The 27,827-nt window shown below is 42.9% G+C and overlaps 1 protein-coding gene across 2 annotated transcripts in view; it reads right to left on the reverse strand.

Moving 5' to 3' along the window:
- LOC135551249 (sodium-dependent noradrenaline transporter-like) overlaps window positions 1–27,827 on the reverse strand; it is a 55,769-nt gene extending 27,942 nt beyond the window's left edge. Inside the window, exons 1-5 of one of the 2 annotated variants that reach the window (XM_064982546.1) lie at window positions 27,568–27,827; window positions 26,585–27,003; window positions 24,295–24,426; window positions 20,568–20,805; window positions 2,382–2,520 (exon numbers count right to left, since the gene is read on the reverse strand). In XM_064982546.1, coding sequence (XP_064838618.1) covers window positions 2,382–2,520; window positions 20,568–20,805; window positions 24,295–24,426; window positions 26,585–26,882 — 807 coding nt within the window. In that variant the 5' untranslated portion in view covers window positions 26,883–27,003; window positions 27,568–27,827. Of the gene's footprint in view, window positions 1–2,381; window positions 2,521–20,567; window positions 20,806–24,294; window positions 24,427–26,584; window positions 27,080–27,567 lie in introns of both variants that reach the window. The other variant, XM_064982545.1, reaches the window with a different exon arrangement.

The raw sequence follows: 27,827 nt of genomic DNA on the forward strand, positions 1-27,827 counted from the left end.
TACAATACACCACCTGGACACAACACAACATCATAACACAGGACATTAGATACATGACAACAGTAGTGTTCAATACACCACCTGGACACAACACAACACAACACAGAACATTAGATATATGACAACAGTAGTGTTCAGTGCACCACCTGGACACAACACAGCACAACAACACAGAACATTAGATATATGACAACAGTAGTGTTCAATACACCACCTGGACACAACACAACACAGAACATTAGATACATGACAACAGTAGTGTTCAATACACCACCTGGACACAACACAACATCATAACACAGAACATTAGATATATGACAACAGTAGTGTTCAATACACCACCTGGACACAACACAACACAACAACACAGAACATTAGATATATGACAACAGTAGTGTTCAGTGCAGCACCTGGACACAACACAGCACAACAACACAGAACATTAGATATATGACAACAGTAGTGTTCAATACACCACCTGGACACAACACAACACAGAACATTAGATACATGACAACAGTAGTGTACAATACACCACCTGGACACAACACAACATCATAACACAGGACATTAGATACATGACAACAGTAGTGTTCAATACACCACCTGGACACAACACAACAACACAGAACATTAGATATATGACAACAGTAGTGTTCAGTGCACCACCTGGACACAACACAGCACAACAACACAGAACATTAGATATATGACAACAGTAGTGTTCAATACACCACCTGGACACAACACAACACAGAACATTAGATACATGACAACAGTAGTGTTCAATACACCACCTGGACACAACACAACATCATAACACAGGACATTAGATACATGACAACAGTAGTGTTCAATACACCACCTGGACACAACACAACACAGAAGATTAGATACATGACTGCCTGCACCTGTCTTTTCCTACCATCACTGATTTTGCTGATAGCTACTTTACTGAGGGAAAATGTACAAGCTACGACTGTGATATGTGGTTGTCTCACCTAGCTATCTTAAGATGAAGGCACTAATTGTAAGCCGCACTGGATAAGAGTGTCTACCTGGAACCAAAAGGGTTCTACCTACATTTCTTCAAAGGCTTATGCTATGGGGACAGCCGAAGAACCCATTATGGATCTAGATAGCACCATTATTACTAAGAGTGTACAGTAGTGTTCAAAACACCACCTGGACAACATAACATTACAGATGACTCATTATTGCTGTGAGATCATGTCCTATGACATACAGACATGGTGTGAATTGTTGTATTCTCCCTGGATGTCTGTCAGCTTTGGTCAATGTATAGATGTTCTTTTTCAGATGTGTGTAGACTCACGCACCAAGCCATACTAAACAGGGCTTAGATCTGTCAACTCAGAGACGGGTTATTGTCACACTCAGGTTACTGTTTATAGATCTTATTTCTCAAGGTACTGTAGTGTAGCACAACCACAGGTCATTTTGTGTACATTAGGAGTAAGTCCTATACTAGGGAAGGGGGATACCGAAATGTGTCTTCCGCATTTAACCCAACCCCTCTGAATCAGAGAGGTGCAGGGGGCTGCTTTAATCCTAGGTCCTAGGCCGTCATTGAAAATAAGACTTTGTTCTTAACTAACTTGCCTAGTTAAATAAAAGTAAAATTAAAATTAAAAAATCTATGTCGTCGGCACCCAGGGAGCAGTTGTTTTTCAGGGTTAACTGCCTTGCTCAAGGGCAGAATGACAGCAGGACTGGGTGTTGTATTAGGAGTAGGAGTGTGTGTTGTACTACAGTAGGAGTGTGTGTTGTACTACAGTAGGAGTGTGTGTTATATTACAGTAGGAGTGTGTGTTATATTACAGTATGAGTGTGTGTTATATTACAGTAGGAGTGTGTGTTATATTACAATAGGAGTGTGTGTTATATTACAGTGGGAGTGTGTGTTGTACTACAGTAGGAGTGTGTGTTATATTACAGTAGGAGTGTGTGTTATATTACAGTAGGAGTGTGTGTTATATTACAGTAGGAGTGTGTGTTGTACTACAGTAGGAGTGTGTGTTATATTACAGTTGGAGTGTGTGTTGTACTACAGTAGGAGTGTGTGTTATATTACAGTAGGAGTGTGTATTATATTACAGTAGGAGTGTGTGTTGTATTACAGTAGGAGTGTGTGTTGTATTACAGTAGGAGTGTGTGTTGTACTACAGTAGGAGTGTGTGTTATATTACAGTAGGAGTGTGTGTTGTATTACAGTAGGAGTGTGTGTTGTACTACAGTAGGAGTGTGTGTTGTATTACAGTAGGAGTGTGTGTTGCATTACAGTAGGAGTGTGTGTTATATTACAGTAGGAGTGTGTGCTGTCCTAAGTGGTACGGTACAGCACAGTGTGTCAACAGTACCTTGCCGGAGGACTTGACGCCCTTCCAGAGACTGAAATAGAGAAGAAAGACCACAGCCACCAGACAGAGGACCAGCTCCCAGCGAGGCATGCCCAGGTCCTGGATCCCCCTGCTCTCATGGAGGTGGAGTACGCCACGCCTGGAGAACACACACACACTAAGGCTGAGTCCCGATTCTACAAGCTTCTACCGTAGTGTGTCCTTTGCACACTGTCACATGGCCAATGCTTACACCAACCCTATGCTTTTAAATCAATGACGGGGAGTCTGAAAGTGTGTACTTCTGGAAAAGGGTGTAGAATCTGGAAGCATCCACATACTTAACAAGACAGTGGTTTGGAGGATGACATGTGTAACACACTCAGACCACACACACACACAAACACACACACATATATACACACAGGCAAGAACACAAACACACACACACAGTAAGTGGTGCGGAGGATGACATACATAACACACCCAGACCACGCACTCCAACAACACACCCAACTTCATTTAGACCCAGATTGATGACCAAACTGTCCACAGCAGAGATAACTCATAAAACACAAAGAAAAAGATAGCAATATAGACATGCCTTATTAGGAAACATACTGTATGAGGCTATATTGCAGTCTACCCACAGTATTCTCTTTTCCCTGGCCAGCCCCCAGAGAATGCTGTGTTTGTATGGTGGATCCACCCAGGCTATGACTCAGCTAGGACAGACTCAACACATGAACAGTCCCTGTCTGACCCTGAGTAGAATGAGGGGAGTCACCTGCTCTAAGGGAGGACAGGATTATGACAACACCCAGCAGTCAGTCATCTACACACAATTTACTCCAGTCTGAACTTGAACCACTTCAATCAGGTAGAAAGTGTGTAGAAATGATAATGAACTCAACTTTTTAAAATAATCTCAACCATTTTTCTTCAATCACAGTATTTTCAATAAAGAGCTATCAGCAGCAGTATTTTGGTTGATTTTGTGGTCTCAAGCCAGTGAGATTATTAACATGAATATGGGCAAAATGTAATTATTGACAATGAATGAGGTGGGAATGTTGTTCACTTATCATATAATTGCTACATTTAATATCAATATAGCATTAAAAATAGTTTTCCAGATTGTATTTTGCCGATTATTTTTCGCAATGTGAATATTGGGTCACGACAGAGACAACCTGGTTCAATTTGGTTCCTGAGGTGTTAAAACCCAGTCACAGCATCTATACATTTATCATTGAACCACAAGCTTATTGTTACTGCTCACTAAATCAAAGAACTTAAGAATGAGAAGCATAGTTCAAAGCTTTTATCTCAACATATTATGATCACCATTTATTCTGTATCCATTCAATCATCTCGCTAACAGAATCCCAAGAGAAGAATGAAGGACTCAGGGTTTGAAGTACCTGAGAAAATATGTTCTACTCTTAACATGCACAACAGCACGCATGCATGCACACACACACACTCTCTCTCACACTCCTTCAAAGACCTTGGCAGCTAGAGGTTTTAATAGCAGACTTTGTCAACCCTCTTGGGAGCCATTCCCCTCATAACACTCTGACTACTACTCTCAGTTGAAGGGGCGCTCAAAGGTTCAAGTGCTTTACCAGAACATATATAAAAGAGGGGAGACAAATGGTGTCTCATCCTTCCCTACATAAATATTGTTTCCTGCTATCCATCTCCTCATTCCCAGATCATCCTCGGTTCTTCCCAGGACAGACATACTGAGCAACACCTGCTCTGAGTCCTACCGGACTGACAGCGGATCTGGATCAACTTCCAGCTCAGCGATATTAGGGAGCATCCCGTTCCTGCTCTGTATCACAAGTGGCACCCTATTCCCTTTATAGTGCACTACTTTTGTCCAGGGACCATAGGGATTTGGTCAAAAGCTGTGCACTATATAAGGGAATAGGGTGCCATTTAAAGACACTGCCTTGCTTAAAGGGAAGCAGGGGTCAGAGGTCATAGTGTTCAAATGATCAACGGTATTGACCAATATTGACCTCTAGCGAGAACGGCCATGTGTTTTTCCCTCTTCTTCTACACTGAGTAAGGAGGAAGGAGTAAACGTGAGTCATCACAAGTGGACAGTATTATGGGACATCTGAACTCTAATCACAGAGGGTGCCCTAAAACAATTTAAGTTTACACCGAGATGACAGGTGGTTTGTTTCTGCTTTGAAAACATGGCGTTTAAAAACCAGGTAACCATAGCTCCCTGAGGAGCGGGTTGATGGCTGCTTGTTTCTTCATCTTCCAGTCTTAGAAACAGGCCTGAGGCTCAGTGTTACAGCCCAGCCGAGGGCTCTCCAACATTGGGGAGAGAGATGTGGGACTCCGTGGAGCTGACAACAAAGAGCCAGGCCAGAATTATGCTCACCACGAAGCTCATATCCTAGACAACATTATCTTTAGAGTCTCCTCTGTCTCTCCAAGACCTGATGTTTTGTCTGCTGTCTCTTTCTGTAGCGCTCAAAGTTGTTGTCATGTGTTGCTGCCATGCTATGTTGTTGTCTAAGGTCTCTTCGTGTAGTGATGTGGTGTCTCTCTTGTCGTGATGTGTGTTTTGTCCTATATTTGTATTTGTAATCCCAGCCCTGTCCCAGCAGGAAGCCTTATGCCTTTTGGTCGGCCGCCATTGTAACTAAGAATTTGTTTTTAACTGACAAGGTATCCCCTTTCCCTAATACTATGTTAACTTGCCTAGTTAAATAAAGGTCAAATAAAAATAAATAAAAATAACACCCATCCTATTCATCAGAGAAACAGCTGTCTAAGGGCTGCACATCAAAACAATCCATTCTTTAACTTCATTATCTGTTTCTGATTCCTCCTCTCTGTCTGTTTGACCGGTGGGCTAGCGAGGCCATTTCATCCGGCGGGCAGCCTCTCTCTGTGATTATGCTGATAAGTGTAGCTACGAAATTACATGTGGATCTGTCCAGACTGTCTGTCCAGACTAGACATCAAGGACAAGGGGACTGTCAGATCAGACAGCCCAGTCCTAAATATGTCTAACCGACGTGATTTATATCCTGATGATAATACATTTAAAGCTGTTAGAACACATGTTCAAAATCATTTTCCACTTCACCAGGTGAAGAGAGAACAAGAGATAGAGGAGAGGGCAGAGGAGAGGAGAGGAGAGGAGAGGAGAGGAGAGGAGAGGAGAGGAGAGGAGAGGAGAGGAGAGGAGAGGAGAGGAGAGGAGAGGAGAGGAGAGGAGAGGAGAGGAGAGGGGCTGTCTAAGAAGGACAGAACGGAACAAGAGACAGACACGTTGATATTTCTGACTAGTCATGTATAGGCAGGAGGTCTAGGGTTGTTGTGGTGCTTCCAGGCTGTACAGTCCATCTGATATCACACTAACCGTAAATGTTATCAAACATCAATGCATGTTCTTTGGACCAGTTATTCTAAAAACAAACTCTTATCTGCTTTCCCTGAAATGGTCAACACATCTGAAGCTATTTGGCCAAAGTATATCAATCCCTAAGGCCTCTTTTACAAATTCTGGGCTAAAATGTTCTTTAAGAAGCACATATACACAGAGACACACATTTAATATGGTAGTGATATGAACAATATGCCATAAAAAAAGAAGGAAAACAATGTCTTCCAGGAAAATTCAAGCAATACTGTATCTTTTATCAAATATTATTGACTAGTATTAATCTCTTTGGGCCAATTTCCCAGACATGTATAGCATGTTCTCCAGAATGAGGTAAACGTCTGACTTGACTTTAAGTAGACACACCAAGCAGGATCACTACTTACTACAAATACCTTCAGAACCATGCAAGTGGAAAGTGAGATTGATCAAATAATTATCTCTTATGTAATTGTTCAAGCAATTTCCTCAAAAAACTGTTTCATTGAGCACTTCATGAATCGAGTGACATTGAAGTCAATCGTCTAAAAATGCAAATAGCCCTTTTTTATCCTATGGGGACAGCCGAAGAAACCTTTCAGGTTCTAGATAGCACTTTTATTTCTGTATCAGGTGGCTGGATCAAATCCCCGAGCTGACAAGGTAAAAAGCTGTCATTCTGCCCCTGAGCAAGGCAGTTAACCCACTGTTCCCCGGGCACTGAAGAAGTGGATGTCGATAAAGGCAGCCCCCCGCACCTCTCTGATTCAGAGGGGTTGGGTTAAATGCGGAGGACACATTTCAGTTGAAGGCATTCAGTTGTACAACTGACTAGGTATCCCCCTTTCCCTTTCCCTTTCCAGTCAAGCTGGGGCAGTAGGGTAGCCTAGTGGTTAGGGTGTTGGACTAGTAACCAAAAGGTTGAGAAACATGTCTAAAGCAGGGAGACAGCTCCAGTCAGAGGGATAGAAATGTCTAAAGCAGGGAGCCAACTTGTCAGAGGGAGAGAAACATGTCTAAAGCAGGGAGAGAGCTAGAGTCAGAGAGGGAGAAACATGTCCAAAGCAGGGAGACAGCTAGAGTCAGAGGGATATAAACATGTCTAAAGCAGGGAGGCAGCTAGAGTCAGAGGGGGAGAAACATGTCTAAAGCAGGGAGACAGCTAGAGTCAGAGGGATAGAAACATGTCTAAAGCAGGGAGACAGCTAGAGTCAGAGGGGGAGAAACATGTCTAAAGCAGGGCAACAGCTAGAGTCGGAGGGATAGAAACATGTCTAAAGCAGGGAGACAGCTAGAGTCAGAGAGATAGAAACATGTCTAAAGCAGGGAGTCAGCTAAAATCGGAGGGATAGAAACGTCGAAAGCAGGGAGCCAACTTGTCAGAGGGAGAGAAACATGTCTAAAGCAGGGAGACAGCTCGAGTCAGAGGGAGAGAAACATGTCTAAAGCAGGGAGACAGCTAGAGTCAGAGGGGGAGAAACATGTCTAAAGCAGGGCAACAGCTAGAGTCAGAGGGGGAGACACATGTCTAAAGCAGGGAGACAGCTCGAGTCAGAGGGAGAGAAACATGTCTAAAGCAGGGAGCCAACTAATCAGAGGGAGAGAAACATTGGGTTAAATGCGGAGGACACATTTCAGTTGAAGGCATTCAGTTGTACAACTGACTAGGTATCCCCCTTTCCCTTTCCCTTTCCAGTCAAGCTGGGGCAGTAGGGTAGCCTAGTGGTTAGGGTGTTGGACTAGTAACCAAAAGGTTGCAAGTTCAAATCCCCAAGCTGACAAGGTACAAAAATCTGTCGTTCTACCCCTGAACAGGCAGTTAACCCACTGTTCCTAGGCTGTCATTGAAAATAAGAATTTGATCTTAACTGACTTGCCTAGTAAAATAAATAAAACTATTTTTTAAAAGCTATCCCTGACACTAAATCAAACGCAGCTATTTTAGCATGTAACGGAGGTAAAGAATCTATAGAAACCATCTGTTGTTGATGAAACGGTGTGAAAATCTGATGTGTCAACGTTCACACAGGATGTGTATAGGATGTCTGCTGATTTAAATACAGATCATTGTTGAACTGACCAAGCAAGGACCACTGGGATATTCCTACTAAGACCAACGTCCAGCCTGAGGATATATCGGACTGTTGGACTAGATGTGCCAAGCTTCTAACACATACCTTTACCCTGGTCATACATCTACAAACATGACTGATTGTTTATTTTTATTTATTTTAATTTCACCTTTATTTAATCAGGTAGGCTAGTTGAGAACAAGTTCTCATTTACAACTGCGACCTGGCCAAGATAAAGCATAGCAGTGTGAACAGACAACAACACAGAGTTACACATGGAGTAAACAATAAACAAGTCAATAACACAGTAGAAAAAAAAGAAAAAAAGAGTCTATATACATTGTGTGCAAAAGGCATGAGGAGGTAGGCGAATAATTATAATTTAGCAGATTAACACTGGAGTGATACATGATCAGATGGTCATGTGCAGGTAGAGATACTGGTGTGTAAAAGAGCAGAAAAGTAAATAAATAAAAACAGTATGAGGATGAGGTAGGTAAATTGGGTGGGCTATTTACCGATGGACTATGTACAGCTGCAACAATCGGTTAGCTGCTCAGAGAGCAGATGTTTAAAGTTGTTGAGGGAGATAAAAGTCTCCAACTTCAGCGATTTTTGCAATTCGTTCCAGTCACAGGCAGCAGAGAACTGGAAGGAAAGGCGGCCAAATTGGCTTTAGGGATGATCAGTGAGATACACCTGCTGGAGCGTGTGCTACGGGTGGCTGTTGCCATTGTGACCAGTGAACTGAGATAAGGCGGATAATTATTTCTCTCCGTGTCTAGGTGATTGGCCAGTAGCTCGGTTGATGTTCTATATGGAGACATGGAGATATGTGCCATCACAGCAGCAAGATTTGTGACCTGTTGCCACGAGAAAAGGGCAACCAGTGAAGAACACACACTATTGTAAATACAACCCATATTTATGCTTATTTATTTTATCTTGTGTCCTTTACCATTTGCACATTGTTAAAACACTGTATATATATAATATGACATTTGTAATGTCTTCATTGTTTTGAAACTTCTGTATGTGTAATGTTTACTGTCAATTTTTATTGTTTATTTCACTTTATATATTCACATTATATATTATCTACCTCACTTGCTTTGGCAATGTTAACACGTTTCCCATGCCAATAAAACCCTTGAATTGAATTGACATATTTGTGCTGGATTTAAGATTGAAGCGTTTGACCTTGAGAACTATGGGCACCTGTGGGGTAGACAGGTCATAACCTAACAAGTGTTCATTTTGACCTGTGCCCTGACACATGACTTTTAGGGATTAGCCTCTACCATGCAGAGCGCCGAGTGAGCCACCCTGCCACGTGACTCACCTTTAACACTAATTGAACTGCCATGGTAATATAATAAAATTAACTAGGTTATCTAACAAGAATAATAAACACACATAGCAATGGGTATCAAATACATGCTGTGTCAAAAGGAGTTTAAATCAATGGTCTATAAACAGTCTCCTCTGACCTTCCCAGAGAACATGATAATAAAATATTCCATTAAGGTTCAGCCAACCTCTGGTGGACGTGCAAAGGCTCTTGGATAAATCCCACTGATAGAGGGTGGGCTAGAGAGCCAGCTAGAGTCAGAGGGATAGAAACATGTCTAAAGCAGGGAGACAGCTCGAGTCAGAGGGGGAGAAACATGTCTAAAGAAGGGAGACAGCTCGAGTCAGAGGGGGAGAAACATGTCTAAAGAAGGGAGACAGCTAGAGTCAGAGGGAGAGAAACATGTCTAAAGCAGGGAGACAGCTAGAGTCAAAGGGGGAGAAACATGTCTAAAGCTGGGAGACAGCTAGAGTCAGAGGGGGAGAAACATGTCTAAAGAAGGGAGACAGCTAGAGTCAGAGGGGGAGAAACATGTCTAAAGAAGGGAGACAGCTCGAGTCAGAGGGAGAGAAACATGTCTAAAGAAGGGAGACAGCTAGAGTCAGAGGGGGAGAAACATGTCTAAAGAAGGGAGACAGCTAGAGTCAGAGGGGGAGAAACATGTCTAAAGAAGGGAGACAGCTAGAGTCAGAGGGGGAGAAACATGTCTAAAGAAGGGAGACAGCTAGAGTCAGAGGGGGAGAAACATGTCTAAAGAAGGGAGACAGCTCGAGTCAGAGGGGGAGAAACATGTCTAAAGCAGGGAGACAACTAGAGTCAGAGGGGGAGAAACATGTCTAAAGCAGGGAGACAGCTAGACTCAGAGGGGGAGAAACATGTCTAAAGAAGGGAGACAGCTAGAGTCAGAGGGGGAGAAACATGTCTAAAGAAGGGAGACAGCTGGAGTCAGAGGGGGAGAAACATGTCTAAAGCAGGGAGACAGCTCCAGTCAGAGGGATAGAAATGTCTAAAGCAGGGAGCCAACTTGTCAGAGGGAGAGAAACATGTCTAAAGCAGGGAGAGAGCTAGAGTCAGAGAGGGAGAAACATGTCTAAAGCAGGGAGACAGCTAGAGTCAGAGGGATATAAACATGTCTAAAGCAGGGAGGCAGCTAGAGTCAGAGGGGGAGAAACATGTCTAAAGCAGGGAGACAGCTAGAGTCAGAGGGATAGAAACATGTCTAAAGCAGGGAGACAGCTAGAGTCAGTGGGGGAGAAACATGTCTAATGCAGGGAGACAGCTAGCGTCAGAGGGGGAGAAACATGTCTAAAGCAGGGCAACAGCTAGAGTCGGAGGGATAGAAACATGTCTAAAGCAGGGAGACAGCTAGAGTCAGAGAGATAGAAACATGTCTAAAGCAGGGAGTCAGCTAAAATCGGAGGGATAGAAACGTCGAAAGCAGGGAGCCAACTTGTCAGAGGGAGAGAAACATGTCTAAAGCAGGGAGAGAGCTAGAGTCAGAGAGGGAGAAACATGTCTAAAGCAGGGAGACAGCTAGAGTCAGAGGGATATAAACATGTCTAAAGCAGGGAGGCAGCTAGAGTCAGAGGGGGAGAAACATGTCTAAAGCAGGGAGACAGCTAGAGTCAGAGGGATAGAAACATGTCTAAAGCAGGGAGACAGCTAGAGTCAGTGGGGGAGAAACATGTCTAATGCAGGGAGACAGCTAGCGTCAGAGGGGGAGAAACATGTCTAAAGCAGGGCAACAGCTAGAGTCGGAGGGATAGAAACATGTCTAAAGCAGGGAGACAGCTAGAGTCAGAGAGATAGAAACATGTCTAAAGCAGGGAGTCAGCTAAAATCGGAGGGATAGAAACGTCGAAAGCAGGGAGCCAACTTGTCAGAGGGAGAGAAACATGTCTAAAGCAGGGAGACAGCTCGAGTCAGAGGGAGAGAAACATGTCTAAAGCAGGGAGACAGCTAGAGTCAGAGGGGGAGAAACATGTCTAAAGCAGGGCAACAGCTAGAGTCAGAGGGGGAGACACATGTCTAAAGCAGGGAGACAGCTCGAGTCAGAGGGAGAGAAACATGTCTAAAGCAGGGAGCCAACTAATCAGAGGGAGAGAAACATGTCTAAAGCAGGGAGACACCTAGAGTCAAAGGGGGAGAAACATGTCTAAAGCAGGGAGACAGCTAGAGTCAGAGGGAGGGAAACATGTCCAAAGTAGGGAGACAGCTCGAGTGAGAGGGATAGAAACATGTCTAAAGCAGGGAGCCAAATAATCAGAGGGAGAGAAACATGTCTAAAGCAGGGAGACAGCTAGAGTCAGAGGGATAGAAACATGTCTAAAGCAGGGAGCCAACTAGGGTCAGAAGGATAGAAACATGTCTAAAGCAGGGAGACAGATCGTGTCAAAGGGAGAGAAACATGTCTAAAGCAGGGAGACAGCGAGAGTCAGAGAGATAGAAACATGTCTAAAGCAGGGAGCTAACTAGAGTCAAAGGGAGAGAAACATGTCTAAAGCAGGGAGCCAACTAGAGTCAGAGGGGGAGACACATGTCTAAAGCAGGGAGACAGCTCGAGTCAGAGGGAGAGAAACATGTCTAAAGCAGGGAGCCAACTAATCAGAGGGAGAGAAACATGTCTAAAGCAGGGAGACACCTAGAGTCAGAGGGAGAGAAACATGTCCAAAGTAGGGAGACAGCTCGAGTCAGAGGGATAGAAACATGTCTAAAGCAGGGAGACAGCTAGAGTCAGAGGGGGAGAAACATGTCTAAAGCAGGGAGACAGCTAGAGTCGGAGGGATAGAAACATGTCTACAGCAGGGAGACAGCTAGAGTCAGAGGGGGAGAAACATGTCTAAAGCAGGGAGACAGCTCGAGTCAGAGGGAGAGAAACATGTCTAAAGCAGGGAGCCAACTAATCAGAGGGAGAGAAACATGTCTAAAGCAGGGAGACACCTAGAGTCAAAGGGGGAGAAACATGTCTAAAGCAGGGAGACAGCTAGAGTCAGAGGGAGAGAAACATGTCTAAAGCAGGGAGATAGCTAGAGTCAGAGGGGGAGAAACATGTCTAAAGCAGGGAGACAGCTAGAGTCAGAGGGGGAGAAACATGTCTAAAGCAGGGAGACAGCTTGAGTCAGAGGGAGAGAAACATGTCCAAAGTAGGGAGACAGCTCGAGTCAAAGGGAGAGAAACATGTCTAAACCAGGGAGCCAACTAATCAGAGGGAGAGAAACATGTCTAATGCAGGGAGACAGCTAGAGTCAGAGGGATAGAAACATGTCTAAAGCAGGGAGCCAACTAGGGTCAGAAGGATAGAAACATGTCTAAATCAGGGAGACAGATCGAGTCAAATGGAGAGAAACATGTCTAAAGCAGGGAGACAGCTCGAGTCAGAGGGAGAGAAACATGTCTAAAGCAGGGAGACAGCTAGAGTCAGAGGGGGAGAAACATGTCTAAAGCAGGGCAACAGCTAGAGTCAGAGGGGGAGACACATGTCTAAAGCAGGGAGACAGCTCGAGTCAGAGGGAGAGAAACATGTCTAAAGCAGGGAGCCAACTAATCAGAGGGAGAGAAACATGTCTAAAGCAGGGAGACACCTAGAGTCAAAGGGGGAGAAACATGTCTAAAGCAGGGAGACAGCTAGAGTCAGAGGGAGGGAAACATGTCCAAAGTAGGGAGACAGCTCGAGTGAGAGGGATAGAAACATGTCTAAAGCAGGGAGCCAAATAATCAGAGGGAGAGAAACATGTCTAAAGCAGGGAGACAGCTAGAGTCAGAGGGATAGAAACATGTCTAAAGCAGGGAGCCAACTAGGGTCAGAAGGATAGAAACATGTCTAAAGCAGGGAGACAGATCGTGTCAAAGGGAGAGAAACATGTCTAAAGCAGGGAGACAGCGAGAGTCAGAGAGATAGAAACATGTCTAAAGCAGGGAGCTAACTAGAGTCAAAGGGAGAGAAACATGTCTAAAGCAGGGAGCCAACTAGAGTCAGAGGGGGAGACACATGTCTAAAGCAGGGAGACAGCTCGAGTCAGAGGGAGAGAAACATGTCTAAAGCAGGGAGCCAACTAATCAGAGGGAGAGAAACATGTCTAAAGCAGGGAGACACCTAGAGTCAGAGGGAGAGAAACATGTCCAAAGTAGGGAGACAGCTCGAGTCAGAGGGATAGAAACATGGTCCTAAAGCAGGGAGACAGCTAGAGTCAGAGGGGAGAAACAGTAAAGCAGGGAGACAGCTAGAGTCGGAGGGATAGAAAATGTAGGGAGACAGCTAGAGTCAGAGGGATAGAAACATGTCTAAAGCAGGGAGACAGCTAGAGTCAGAGGGGGAGAAACATGTCTAAAGCAGGGAGACAGCTAGAGTCGGAGGGATAGAAACATGTCTACAGCAGGGAGACAGCTAGAGTCAGAGGGGGAGAAACATGTCTAAAGCAGGGAGACAGCTCGAGTCAGAGGGGGAGAAACATGTCTAAAGCAGGGAGCCAACTAATCAGAGGGAGAGAAACATGTCTAAAGCAGGGAGACACCTAGAGTCAAGGGGGAGAAACATGTCTAAAGCAGGGAGACAGCTAGAGTCAGAGGGAGAGAAACATGTCTAAAGCAGGGAGATAGCTAGAGTCAGAGGGGGAGAAACATGTCTAAAGCAGGGAGACAGCTAAAGCAGGGGGAGAAACATGTCTAAAGCAGGGAGACAGCTTGAGTCAGAGGGAGAGAAACATGTCCAAAGTAGGGAGACAGCTCGAGTCAAAGGGAGAGAAACATGTCTAAACCAGGGAGCCAACTAATCAGAGGGAGAGAAACATGTCTAATGCAGGGAGACAGCTAGAGTCAGAGGGATAGAAACATGTCTAAAGCAGGGAGCCAACTAGGGTCAGAAGGATAGAAACATGTCTAAATCAGGGAGACAGATCGAGTCAAATGGAGAGAAACATGTCTAAAGCAGGGAGACAGCGAGAGTCAGAGGGAGAGAAACATGTCTAAAGCAGGGAGCTAACTAGAGTCAAAGGGAGAGAAACATGTCTAAAGCAGGGAGCCAACTAGAGTCAGAGGGGAAGAAACATGTCCAAAGTAGGGAGTCAACTAGAGTCAGAGGGATAGAAACATGTCTAAAGCAGGGAGACAGCAAGAGTCAGAGGGGGAGAAACATGTCTAAAGCAGGGAGACAGCTAGAGTCAGAGGGAGAGAAACAAGTCCAAAGTAGGGAGACAGCTAGATTCAGAGGGATAGAAACATGTCTAAAGCAGGGAGACACCTAGAGTCAAAGGGAGAGAAACATGTCTAAACCAGGGAGCCAACTAATCAGAGGGATAGAAACATGTCTAAAGCAGGGAGCCAACTAGAGTCAAAGGGAGATAAAGATGTCTAAAGCAGGGAGCCAACTCGGGTCAGAGGGATAGAAACATGTCTAAAGCAGGGAGACAGCTAGAGTCAAAGGGAGAGAAACATGTCTAAAGCAGGGAGACAGCTTGAGTCAGAGGGGGAGAAACATGTCTATAGCAGGGAGCCAACTAGTCACAGGGAGAGAAACATGTCTAAAGCAGGGAGACAGCTCGAGTCAGAGGGGGAGAAACATGTCTAAAGCAGGGAGCCAACTAGAGGGAGACAACTCAAGGTCCTAAACGAGTATTTGGTTGGGAGGAGTATTTGGTTGGGGCTGTATTTGGTTGGGGGAGAATTTGGTTGGGGGGAGTATTTGGTTGGGGCAGTATTTGGTTGGGGGGGAGTATTTGGGTGAGGGAGAATTTGGTTGGGGAGTATTTGGATGGGGGAGAATTTGGTTGGGGGGAGTATTTGGTTGGGGGAGTATTTGGTAGGATATTTAATTAAAAATATTTGATTTGAGTGAATGTTGAGTGAATGGCAATTCTGGTACTTTGATAAAGAGGACAACAATACAATGGTTGTTTCAAGATTTGATGTTTGATTCAAAATAAATCTGCTTTCTTATGGTCTTATGTATCATTTAAAAGGCATTTTATCCAAGGCATTAGAAAGAGAAGTCTGAGAGGATCATGATGTATGTCTCAGATCCCCTGTGAATGTTCACAATGTCTAGACTTGGAACACATGAGCTATTGATCTCCCAGCAGTGGACTTGTTCAATTAAGAGCGATAAAGGTTGTGTGAGACTTCCAGCGGAGGTGTTCTAACCTTTTGATAATCTAATAGCTATTTAATGGATCATCTGAGCTGCTAATAGAATAAAATGGCTCTCAATTTGTGTTGATTTCATTTGGACTGTATTTGCACTCACCATTTAATTAAGCAGTGCTTGCAATTATAAACACCTGCTTCAAACATCCAAATTCACTATCACTATATCAAGGTAGAAAAATACAGATCATTTGTTGAGTAACAGATTAGTTTGTTATATTAATTAGAGAATTTCATCAATAATATTACGCAAGGTCAATGTATTGAAATATCTGAACATTTTGCATTGACCTCAAAATATTAGGATATTTCATTACATTGACTGTGCATAATATTATTGATGGCATTCTCTAATTAATATAACAAACTGATCTGTACTCAAACTGTATAAACGTACATGACTAATTGACCTTTATTGATATAAGCTGAGACAACCAATCAGCACCATCAACACAGAAGGTATACATTTACCCAGCCTCTTGGTAGCTCAGCTTGGTTTCTGAGAATCCTAGTCTGTCATTAGGTGTTGATAGCTATGTTGAGCCCCTGTGATAGCATTGTAACTGACACCTGCTGTGTGTCCGCCCCTGGACGTTGCCATGACACTAATGACTATACTCCGGGGACCTTTGCACTGCAGCACCACAGATTGCAGGGCAGCCGTGATCAATGAAACCAATAATAAAGGCCTAATAAGAGAGGAAATGAGGGCCTAGCACATCCTCAGTCAGCTGAGGAGAGGACAGCAATACATCACACAGCAACACATCAACGTGGCCTGGTGTGAGAACCAGAGCATGCAGCAGCAAAGGAAGAGTAAGCTCTGTGTGTGTGTGTGTGTGTGTGTGTGTGTGTGTGTGTGTGTGTGTGTGTGTGTGTGTGTGTGTGTGTGTGTGTGTGTGTGTGTGTGTGTGTGTGTGTGTGTGTGTGTGTGTGTGTGTGTGTGTGTACCACATGCCCTCAAATCTCTAAAATCTCTTGAGAAAATGTATCTGTCCCTGTCCATCTCTAGGGGATACAGGAGGATCAAATCTCCATATCTAAGAACTAAGAACACCTGCAGCTCCTTCAGACGCTCAGAGACCACTGCTCATTACATATAGAGGCAAACTGACGTTGGAAAGAAAGAGAAAGAATAGAGAGGGAAAACATGAGGGGAAGAGATAGAGAGAGAGACATTAAGAGAAAGAGAGAAAGTAAGAGAGGGAGAAAAATAAAAAGATAAGAAAAGGACAGAAAGAGATAGAAAATGAGAGAGAGAACGAGTGTAAGAAACGAATGTAAGAAAGAGAGGGAGAAAAAGAGAAGAAAAAAAGAGAAAGAGTGAGAAAAGGAGAGGGAGAAAATGAGGGAAAGAAGGAGAGAGAGAAATATGTTGACTCAGTCACTGTGATCTCTTCCAGAGTGTGCAGTGGCAGCGTGCAGTGGTCTGATGGTCTTATTCTTGTTCTTGGAGCTCTGTGGGAGCAGGGGGTTTATGTCCCCCACACAAGGCCTGACTGAAATATACAATGAGATTAGAAGTGTTGTCAGAGAAAAATCAGTCTATTCTAGAGCTTCCACTGCCTGGGTCTCTGTGTTTTTCATTCAGCCTGTCTAGAATCAACTACATTTATACTGGGATATTGTGGCTCTCAGGGGAGTATGGACCTAAAGCTCTTTGATAGAGCCGTTGTCAATATACCAATGATTATTCAAGGTCTGTGAAGATGGTAGAATACACAAAGAATGACATTTTCTGGTAAATAAATGCAGGAAGATATGCTGTAAAAGGAACCAACTTGACTCCATTAACTTCCTATAATTACCAAGAATTGAAGGTCTATGAATAATTGTTACAGTACGGTAGAAGCAGTGGTTAAGTGGAGGGTAAACGCACGTAAACGTTGTTCACCTAACTTTTGTTTCCCCCAAAAGTTTACCCACCTTTTGCACAAAAAGGCATTGAATGTATACGGAGAGTAACTTTATTCACTACAGACGGCGATCAGTTTGCCCACCAATGTTTGTACCACTACATCACTGGGTCAAAAGAATGAGAGTGCGATTTTATGCTAGAAGAAAGAAAATATGATGCAACGGAAACTGACTGTATTCAAGTTTTAGAGGGATTGATGAGAGAAAAACATTGGAGGAAATTCAGAGATGTTGATTACATAAACACACGAGACATCAATGCAGATCAGTATTCTGGTAGAGGGTCTTTCATCTGCCCTTATTGGCCGCCCGTCACGCACTCTTAGGATGCGTCCCAAATGGCTCACTATTCCTTATATAGGGCACTATTAAAGTTTGGAATGCAAGCTTAGAATGTTTTGTTTGTGCCTCCCTGGCACTCTACTCTGTACTGCACATCAGCTGCAGGATAAGGATGCTGCTGTATGTCCCAGTCATTTCAGACGACTTCCTTTGGGCTGCAGAAGTCATCTTCCCACAGAGCTCTGGAAAGGAATTCTTTGAAGTGCAAACGGATGGGGCTTTTCGTGTCAACTTCAAACGCAGCATCTAAGCTTTTTTTATATGCCTTTCTGTAGAGCAATCGGTATATGGGCGGATGGCTTCAGACATTTTGGGGATACTGCACAAAAACTTTAATGACAGTGGCCCACTTCACAGTGGAATTGTTTGAATATGAGTAGGGTTGCAAAATTCCTGAAATGTTCAATAAATTCTCTGGTTTTCCTGAAATTCTGGAATGGCGGGTTCCTGGAATCAGGAGGGAATAAGCAGGAAATCTGTAATCCTCCAACCAGGATTTCTGGTTGGAGGATTAAGCTCCAGGCATTTTGGTAAACTAAAATGAAGTGTCATATACACTGGTACCATGCAGAGATTCAATAATAGTCAATAAAAACACTTTCAATTTAGATTCGATGCTTAGTAAAGGCCTGTGTTGCCTGAACACGTTCTGCTCAGCATGTAAGCAGATTGAGCCACGTCATCAGAATCTACTGAATGGTAAAAGTCACTCTTCAATGAAACAAGGGCCCAGAAGCATAAAGACACACTGTGACTCTGCAGAAGTCCAAGGCTTATCTATTCCTCAAGCCACTCCAGGAGTTTAGACTTCATACTGGTCAGTCTTGGTAAGATGTAGAGTGAGTTAGCAGGGGTTTCATGGCAGGTGATGAGAGTGAGTGTGTGCAGTTTGCTGTCCACTCACTGATGTACACCAACTAAATATTGATTTATGAAGACCTGCCATACTGTACACACCATTAATAATACATTTAAAAACAGTTTTTTCCAGTTTATGAAATACTTAAGTGTACAATTTCCACTTCAAAAAGTGACCAGACTAAATAACCAAGCATCTAAAAGGTTAAGCCTACTTCTAACACATTACGTCTCTAATGAAAATACTTAATTTGACACAGCTCATATTTGGCACTGTAGGTCAGCTCTATCCCAATGAGAAACATGTTAAAAGGCTGGTTTCTTTAATCTTTTAGATACCACAACAGAGGGTCAGACTCAAGACACACATCAGAGGCACAGGTCAAGAACAGGACAGGACCCACTGTACTCACTCATAGAACAGGACAGAACCCACTGTACTCACTCATAGAACAGGACAGAACCCACTGTACTCACTCATAGAACAGGACAGAACCCACTGTACTCACTCATAGAACAGGACAGGACCCACTGTACTCACTCATAGAACAGGACAGGACCCACTCATAGAACAGGACAGTACTCACATAGAACAGGACAGGACCCACTGTACTCACTCATAGAACAGGACAGAGGACCCACTGTACTCACTCATAGAACAGGACAGAACACTGTACTCACTCATAGAACAGGACAGGACCCACTGTACTCACTAGAACAGGACAGAACCCACTGTACTCACTAGAACAGGACAGGACCCACCTCACTCATAGAACAGGACAGGACCCACTGTACTCACTCATAGAACAGGACAGGACCCACTGTACTCACTCATAGAACAGGACAGAACCCACTGTACTCACTCATAGAACAGGACAGGACCCACTGTACTCACTCATAGAACAGGACAGAACCCACTGTACTCACTCATAGAACAGGACAGAACCCACTGTACTCACTCATAGAACAGGACAGGACCCACTGTACTCACTCATAGAACAGGACAGAACCCACTGTACTCACTCATAGAACAGGACAGAACCCACTGTACTCACTCATAGAACAGGACAGAACACTGTACACTGTACTCACTCATAGAACAGGACAGAACCCAGTACTCACTCATAGAACAGGACAGAACCCACTGTACTCACTCATAGAACAGGACAGGACCCACTGTACTCACTCATAGAACAGGACAGAACCCACTGTACTCACTCATAGAACAGGACAGAACCCACTGTACTCACTCATAGAACAGGACAGGACCCACTGTACTCACTCATAGAACAGGACAGGACCCACTGTACTCACTCATAGAACAGACAGAACCCACTGTACTCACATAGAACAGGACAGACACACTGTACTCACTCATAGAACAGGACAGAACCCACTGTACTCACTCATAGAACAGGACAGAACCCACTGTACTCACTCATAGAACAGGACAGGACATAGAGCAGGACAGAACCAACTGTACTCACTCATAGAACAGGACAGAACCCACTGTACTCACTCATAGAACAGGACAGAACCCACTGTACTCACATAGAACAGGACAGAACCCACTGTACTCACTCATAGAACAGGACAGAACACTGTACTCACTCATAGAACAGGACAGGACCCACTGTACTCACTCATAGAACAGAACCCACTGGACAGGACAGGACCCACTGTACTCACTCATAGAACAGGACAGAACCCACTGTACTCACTCATAGAACAGGACAGAACCCACTGTACTCACTCATAGAACAGGACAGAACCCACTGTACTCACTCATAGAACAACAGGACACACTGTACTCACTCATAGAACAGGACAGAACCCACTGTACTCACTCATAGAACAGGACAGAACCCACTGACAGAACCCACTCACTCATAGAACAGGACAGAACCCACTGTACTCACTCATAGAACAGGACAGAACCCACTGTACTCACTCATAGAACAAGAACAGGACAGAACCCACTGGACAGAACCCACTGTACTCACTCATAGAACAGGGACAGAACCCACTGTACTCACTCATAGAACAGGACAGAACCCACTGTACTCACTCATAGAACAGGACAGAACCCACTGTACTCACTCATAGAACAGGACAGAACCCACTGTACTCACTCATAGAACTCTGCAGCCGGCGTCATCTTGTACTTGGCATAAGACGTCCCATTGCCCAGGAAGGATCCGTTTAGTAGCTTGGGGTCTGTGCAGTTCGGACTGTTCCAGGCGTTGCCACAATGGAGCCAGGGCAGCTCACTGGTCATAGAGGAGAACAGGTAGTACAGGGACCAGGCTATGATGACGTTGTAGTAGAAACCCACATACAACGCTATGATGATCACAGTGTAGCCCACACCTGAGGGAGGGAGGGAGGGATATGGACAAGAGAAACAGAGAGAGAAACAGAGAACAGAGAGAGAGAGATGGTTACATACTGTAGGTTACATAGGGTTACAGAGGGCGGAATGCTGCTACTCCTGTCTAATGCCAATCATAAATGTGTATGTGTGAGGGAACACAAATAACAAACCAAACTATTCAGCATGTATCCACAAGACCTTGGACAGCAGAGACTACTGAAAAAACGAGCACAGCAGTGGAATACCAGCTAGTATTCTGTTTTTTTAAAGAACTTGAGGAAATTTGAGGAATCAACCACTTGTTTCACCTGATTCAATGTATTATTTGAGCAGAATGTGATGTGCTATAACTCTCCCATCAGAACAAGCAGCAGATGAACTTAACAATGTCAGTTTAACATGGTCTTTTTTACTTTGACCCCTTTTCTCCCCAATTTTGTGGTATTCAATTGGTAGTTACAGTCTTGTCACACCAATGTGTCAGAGGAAACACTGTACACCTGGCGACTGTATCAGCGTGCATGCGCCCGGCCCGCCACAGGAGTTGCTAGAGCGCAATGTGACAAGGACATCCCTGCCGGCCAAACAACAATGTACAATAGACTTAATGTGTAACATACTGTAAATCACAACACTGCCTGTAAACCTCTGGTGAAGCTTTCAGGTCCAACAGTTCAGAGGTCATGGTGTGCGTGGTATCAGTATGCTAAGGTGATAAGACTGTCAGTAGTAAAACTAATCAACAAACAGCCTTTATGTGTCCCTCTTCATCACAATGCATATCTATGTTTCTACAGTATATCTACTGTATGTTTATTGTTGTACAGTGTCTTGAGATTTACTGGATACTTCTAAAATACCACATCTCTCCTTCCTCTCTCCTCTGATCAAGGCCTTTGGAAAAGTGGACAGGAAGAGCTGAAGACGGGAAAATGAAAAAGAGAGGTACTGAATATAGGAGAAAGGAGAGATGAACGAAGGAGATTATAGGAGAAACCCAGTGGGTACAAACTGGTTGAATCAATGCTGTTTCAATGTCATTTATCAACGTATTGTGACATGGACTCTGTGTGTAAAATACAATGGATTTGCTAAAACTGTTGTTTTGAGGGTGAAATTTCAACCAAAGGATCATGCAATTTTCAGCATAGACAAAGCTTGAATAAAATATGTTGAATTTTTATGTTGAGTTATATCCACTAGCATAAAAAAATAATAGGCTGGGCAGCACCTCTTACTGGAGAATGTATCTATCTACAGCTATCTCTTTGGTCTCCCAACCAGGGTTTTAAAAAACCACAGCCGTGCTTTGATTTGAAATTGATCACTGACACCATTGTGCTATCGTGAGAATGAGAGATCTCCACTTAAAAACTAAATAGATTCACTGTTGCTATTAAAGTCATTTCCAAGGGGTAGGTTTAACAGAGGTTTAACATATAGCATTAATGATACTATTTAGGCCTATATAGCCTTTGCATCAACAGCTATTGTTTCAATTCAACTTAAAAATAGACAATAAATAGGCTTAGGGTTTCAAGTTTAGCTTGATTTCAAATTGAATCTTCAAGTTAATAATGAATATGTTGGGTTCAACGGTTCCATCTCAACCAAAAATCTAAGTTATAGAATAGGACAAAATCAAATACAACTTTATTTAAAGTGCATTTAAAGTTTGATTTGATTTGATTTTGTCATATTCTATAACTTAGATTTTTGGTTGAGATGGAGCCGTTGAACCCAACATATTCATTATTAACTTGTAGATTCAATTTGAAATCAAGCCAAATTGGAATTAAAGCCAGACTCAGTGGCACAGAGGAAACTTTCCAAGCAGACGATACATTTTCCTTCAAATGGTGACACTGTAACTATAAATGTGTAATCATATCAAGCAGACGTGTTGAAGATCGCAGGTCTGTGGAGATCTTCACAATTTCTATAATAATCTGCCCGGAATCTCCAACGGCATTGATCACTTGCATCATGCATATACTTTTAATGTAATCCTTTACAGTAATCCAGGTCATTTGGTTGTGCTATTACATGAAGCACTGTGATAACACATTAAGTTGTTGTATTAATCAGCAAAATCACTGTCATTGTGTTCCCATTTCAACTTTGTTGTTCTTTTAAATGGCTTAAAGTGCATTGATACACATTTAGGTGCCAACTAAACCAAAATCATTCATTGTTTTTCCATTGGAATTTGGTTTTGCTTTTAGATGGTTGAACGCATACTGACCACATTAATTTACAACAATTTAAATTACGTTTCTGCTTATAATTTCCGATGTTTGGGAGTCCAAATTATAATTTTCTGCATTTGCCATTTGTTTGTCAACTAAAGATTGATACATGCAGCTTCTCTTCTGTCATAACTTCTGCCTAGTTACATCTTCTGCCTAGTTACATGTTCTGCCTAATTAAATAAAGGTTATATAAAAATAAAAATAAATGACTTGTTGTCCCAGAAGACTAAATAAAGTAGTGCTCATCAGAATAATGTCTTCCATGGATAAAATGGATGCATTAGTAATCTAGTTAACACTGGTAAAGTTGTCTGTCCAAATATCATCAGTTTGACCTGTTTTAAGGAAATTAAAAGCTGAGAAAACAACGAAACACATTTCAGATAAGACTTTAGTTCGTCTTGGGTGCATATTTTATGTGGTTGAAATACTGTCTGCTTGCATAACAGTGTGAAAGATAACATTACACAAGCATTTGCATTTTCTCAAGAAATGCTGAAAGAAAGAAATAATATTTCTTAAATACTGTTCCCGAGACAAAATTAACATTTGCTGTATAATTTCACTGCAAGAAATGCATAATTCTGCAGGAGTTAATATGATATTACACTACATGTGAGAGGTTATAGGCCTACAGGCAGTGTCCATAGTTCAGTTACTATTCCATTTAACCCAAATGAACTTCAATTAGAAGTATTCCTTTTATTCATGGATACAGGGATACTCATGAGTGGGATATATCATCTATATTACGGAAGTAATTTTTGCTGGACCCCAGGAAGAGTAGTTTCTGCCTTGGCAGCAGCTAATGGGGATCCATGATACTGACAAAATATGAAAGGTGCATGTAAACAGCTTATACCGAATAAGACCTTAAGCGGGATATGAGCTACCGTCCGGAATACTGTGCACCTTTAAACGTGGTCACTGATAACACATTGGTAATTCAACAAACTTTTGGCTGTCTTTTTGACTGGGTGAATATAGGTTACAATATCATTCATCAACGTCTTGTCCACATTGAAATGATGTGGTGTGCTCAATGGGAACGAACATTAAAAGAGCAGGGAAAGGAAGAAGGGGGAAGGAAGAGGTGAGTGAAAAAAGAGAGAGATGTTCAAAGATAGAGAAGAAAAGAGAGGCCAGGAGCCTTGAGAAGGTGAGAGGTTGGAGATGAGGCAGAGGTCAGGAAAGAGATGGAATACAGAGATGGGAGAGAGAGAGACAGCTCACCTTTAAAGACAGGGCAGATCTTCCAGACTGTAGCAGCTCCTTCCCTATTGTACTGTCCCAGGGCTAGTTCCATATAGAACAGAGGCATCCCAGCAATCACCAGGAACAGAATGTAGGGGATTAGAAAGGCACCTGAAATCACCACAAAACCCCACAAAACAACGTTTTTGAACGTGAACCTTTTGGCATTTGTGTTGCAGCCAAGACAACATATTTAGCATTTTGTGGGTGTTTTCGCCCTGGCAATTTGTGTTGATGATGAGATCTAAAGGAAAAGCACATGAAACAGACATCAACATGGACTCTCCAGGCACAGACAGTGAATTGTCCATGCTTGGTAGCTTTTTATGTTCCAGTGAATTCTAGGAAGAATAAAATTCCCTTCATCTAGTATAATTAAAAATATCTTGTATGCAACATTTTAACAAAAAAGCTGAGCATTGGGCTGCATTACAGCCTTTCAGAGAGCGCCAAATGAACATGACCCACAGCTGAGGAGTTGGCAGCACAGGACACAACATTGCAACACTCAGTTCACCAGATAAAGATACACATGTCTATTTTCACCACGTGAAGCGTAATGCTGCCAAAGGGGACAGGAAATCTATTTAATACTAGTAAACACTGTTATTACAACAAGCTACTGAAGGTCTGTGGTGGCAAACCCAAAATGTCACTTTGTAATTAACAATGACCTTTGGTTTCTTAACATTCACTCGGCTCGATTATAGATATATTCAGGTGCAGTTTTTATGTTTTCTCTTGTTGTGGTCATTTGATTTGGTCATTGTTGGCAATCAATAATCTTTGTAGTTAGCCTTTGCTTTGTTGTTCATTCTTCAGATTTGTGGTAACCCTGACTGGCACTTCTAACAGATGTTATCTAAAACTCTTCTTATCAAACAAATGCAGCACACATATTACAAGTGATTTGCTTACTTGTTCCACCACCACTACTGAGCCACTGAAATATACCTAAGCCATTATTATTCGCTCTCAACCTGGTCTCAGAGCATTTTGTATTATTCTGTATGTAAATCCGAGGCATTACATTTTGTATATGTTAAGAATCACAATTCGTATTATATGTTACAAATTAGCAAAACTTACAATATGTTACGAATTTGCAGAACTTATGATATGTTACGAATTCTAGCTTGGTGGCTAGGTGGCTAATGTTAGCTATCTGGCAAATGTTATCTAGGCTAAGGGTTAGGGTTACAGTTAGGAGTTAGGTTAAAGGGTTAGGGGAAGGGTTAGCTAAAAGGGATATGGTTTGGGAAAGGTTAGCTAACATACTAAGTATTTGCAAAGTAGCAAGTATTTAAAAAGTTGCAAATGAGCTAAAGTTGTCTGTCATGAGATTTGAATTGAAGTTAGCATTCCACGCCCACCCACCCCAACCATCTGTAACCATACCAAAGTAACATGTCATAATAATTTGAGTGTCAGGGATACATTTTTACTATGTTAAGTCTAGATTATGAGACCAGGCTCTTAATGGTCTAGACCACATGTCAAGGCCTGCAGGCTGGATCAGGCCCTCGAGCCCATTTAAAATACCAAAACTACTAGTTAAAGGACAATTGTTTAGCAAATTTTGACTGCGAGGAAATATAATACATTTTAAGTGTGGTCCCCCAGACCCCGGTGAAAACTGAATGCAGCCCGCAGGAAAAACGGGTTTGACACCACTGATCTAGACACATTTAAATTAAGTTATTAATTATTAACATATTTGCATAGCTATCTGTTCAACTGTGAGTATTTAAATATTTCCCATCAGCAATAAAGCACTTATGAGCCAGCAACTGGTGTGAATGGGTTATGAGTCAACCCTTTACAGTAAGATACAGTAGCACCCAGATACAGTGAGTGTATTTGCAGTTGAGTCAACCACACTGACCTGAATGAATTTATGCAATGAGGTATTTCCGTTTTCCTCTTAAACTACACTGACCTGAATGAATTTATGCAGTGAGGTATTTCCGTTTCCCTCTTACCAGCAAAGCCTCTTGGCTCAAGAAAGCCTGCGCAAAGCTATTTGGGGATTTCAAAAAAATCACTGACTAGTGACTGGTACGTATGGTAGCATACAAACTAACAGATTGGCACATTTTATCATAAACTTACGAAGAAAGTTATTACACAACAGTAAAACAAACTTGATATTAGTCCCAAAGCAGTCTCGCGTTGCCATACCCAGCCTGGTTCTCGACGAGGATAGTTCCAGAGGAACCTGGGAAAGTCTTATCAGAAGTCTTTACAGAAGTTAGAACAGTTCACTCACCACCTCCATTCTTGTAGCAGAGGTAAGGGAATCTCCAGACATTGGCCAAGTCCACTGCGAAGCCTATGACGGATAGGAGAAAGTCTATTTTCTTTCCCCATGTTTCCCTCTCCTCCAGCTCCTCAGCGGTGCAGGGGGTGCCGTGCGTGCTGGGGGTGGGCATGATGGTCGAACTGGTATACTGGACCCCATTTTGGTCCTTCACCAATATCAGTTCCACCTCCTTCTTCTCCACATTGCAGGGTTTCAGCGGGGCCACTGATGACAGCTTGTGGTCTGGCAGGACTTGGATGTTCATCTTTTCTCCGGTGTCGGTGTGCAGCTCGCCGACGTCCTTGTGCTCTCACCGCACGGAGGAAGTATCCGTGGCAGAGGTGATGCTCGCGCAGCAGTGGACCGTGACGACGATGGGAGTCCCGCTAGCGTGGAAAGGCAAACTCTGCATAAGTGAATATTTTCTCCACGAACTACAGTGGACTCCACCGCATTCATCGGCTAGATAGGTAAAAAAAAATACATTCATAAGTTTGCAGAGGTGGAATAGTTATGATAAGTTGTATAGCTACACTGGCGCACAGAGAGGAATAGCCAATATATGGGTGATAGAAAAGGATTTCCTTGTTTCAGAAACCTCAGTCATGTTTTACAAATACATTGTCTTATATTATATTAAATCATATAAACTACTAGTCGTGCTATTGGAAACATATTTCAAAATGTTCAAATAAACGTAAATAGCAGGTGAACGTTGTAGAATAGGTTTAGGCTATTCCATTGCTCCTGCGTATTCTCATAATCCCCGTGCGCATTTGTTGAACGGAGCTAAGCAACATTGGTTAATCAATCAAATTTATACAAACTGGCAGCAATACACCATAAAATATAAATTAAAAGTACAATAGTATAGTCAGTGATGTATAGTATCGTTATTAAAGCACATTAAACCCCGTATAAGTAGAAGAGGAGCGACGGTTGGTCCGTACTTGTGAAGCTACGGACACCTCTCCATGATCCGTTGCTGCTGTCGTCCTGCTGCGTCTGAGGAGAGACTGCCCATTCTGATGGAACTTTAAGACTCGCCTTCTCATGAGAGATAGACGATATACATTCAGAGCTTTTAAATCAGGTCCTCTCTCTCTCTCCACGTGATGTTTTATAATTGAAAATGTTCTTTCTGCTCCTCCCTCGCTCACTTCATGTTGGAGTTTTCTTGGCACGCCGTTGTCACTGTTGTGAAGTGCGT

The sequence above is a fragment of the Oncorhynchus masou genome, chromosome 1, assembly GCF_036934945.1.
Source record: "Oncorhynchus masou masou isolate Uvic2021 chromosome 1, UVic_Omas_1.1, whole genome shotgun sequence".
Classification (NCBI taxonomy): Eukaryota; Metazoa; Chordata; class Actinopteri; order Salmoniformes; family Salmonidae; genus Oncorhynchus; species Oncorhynchus masou.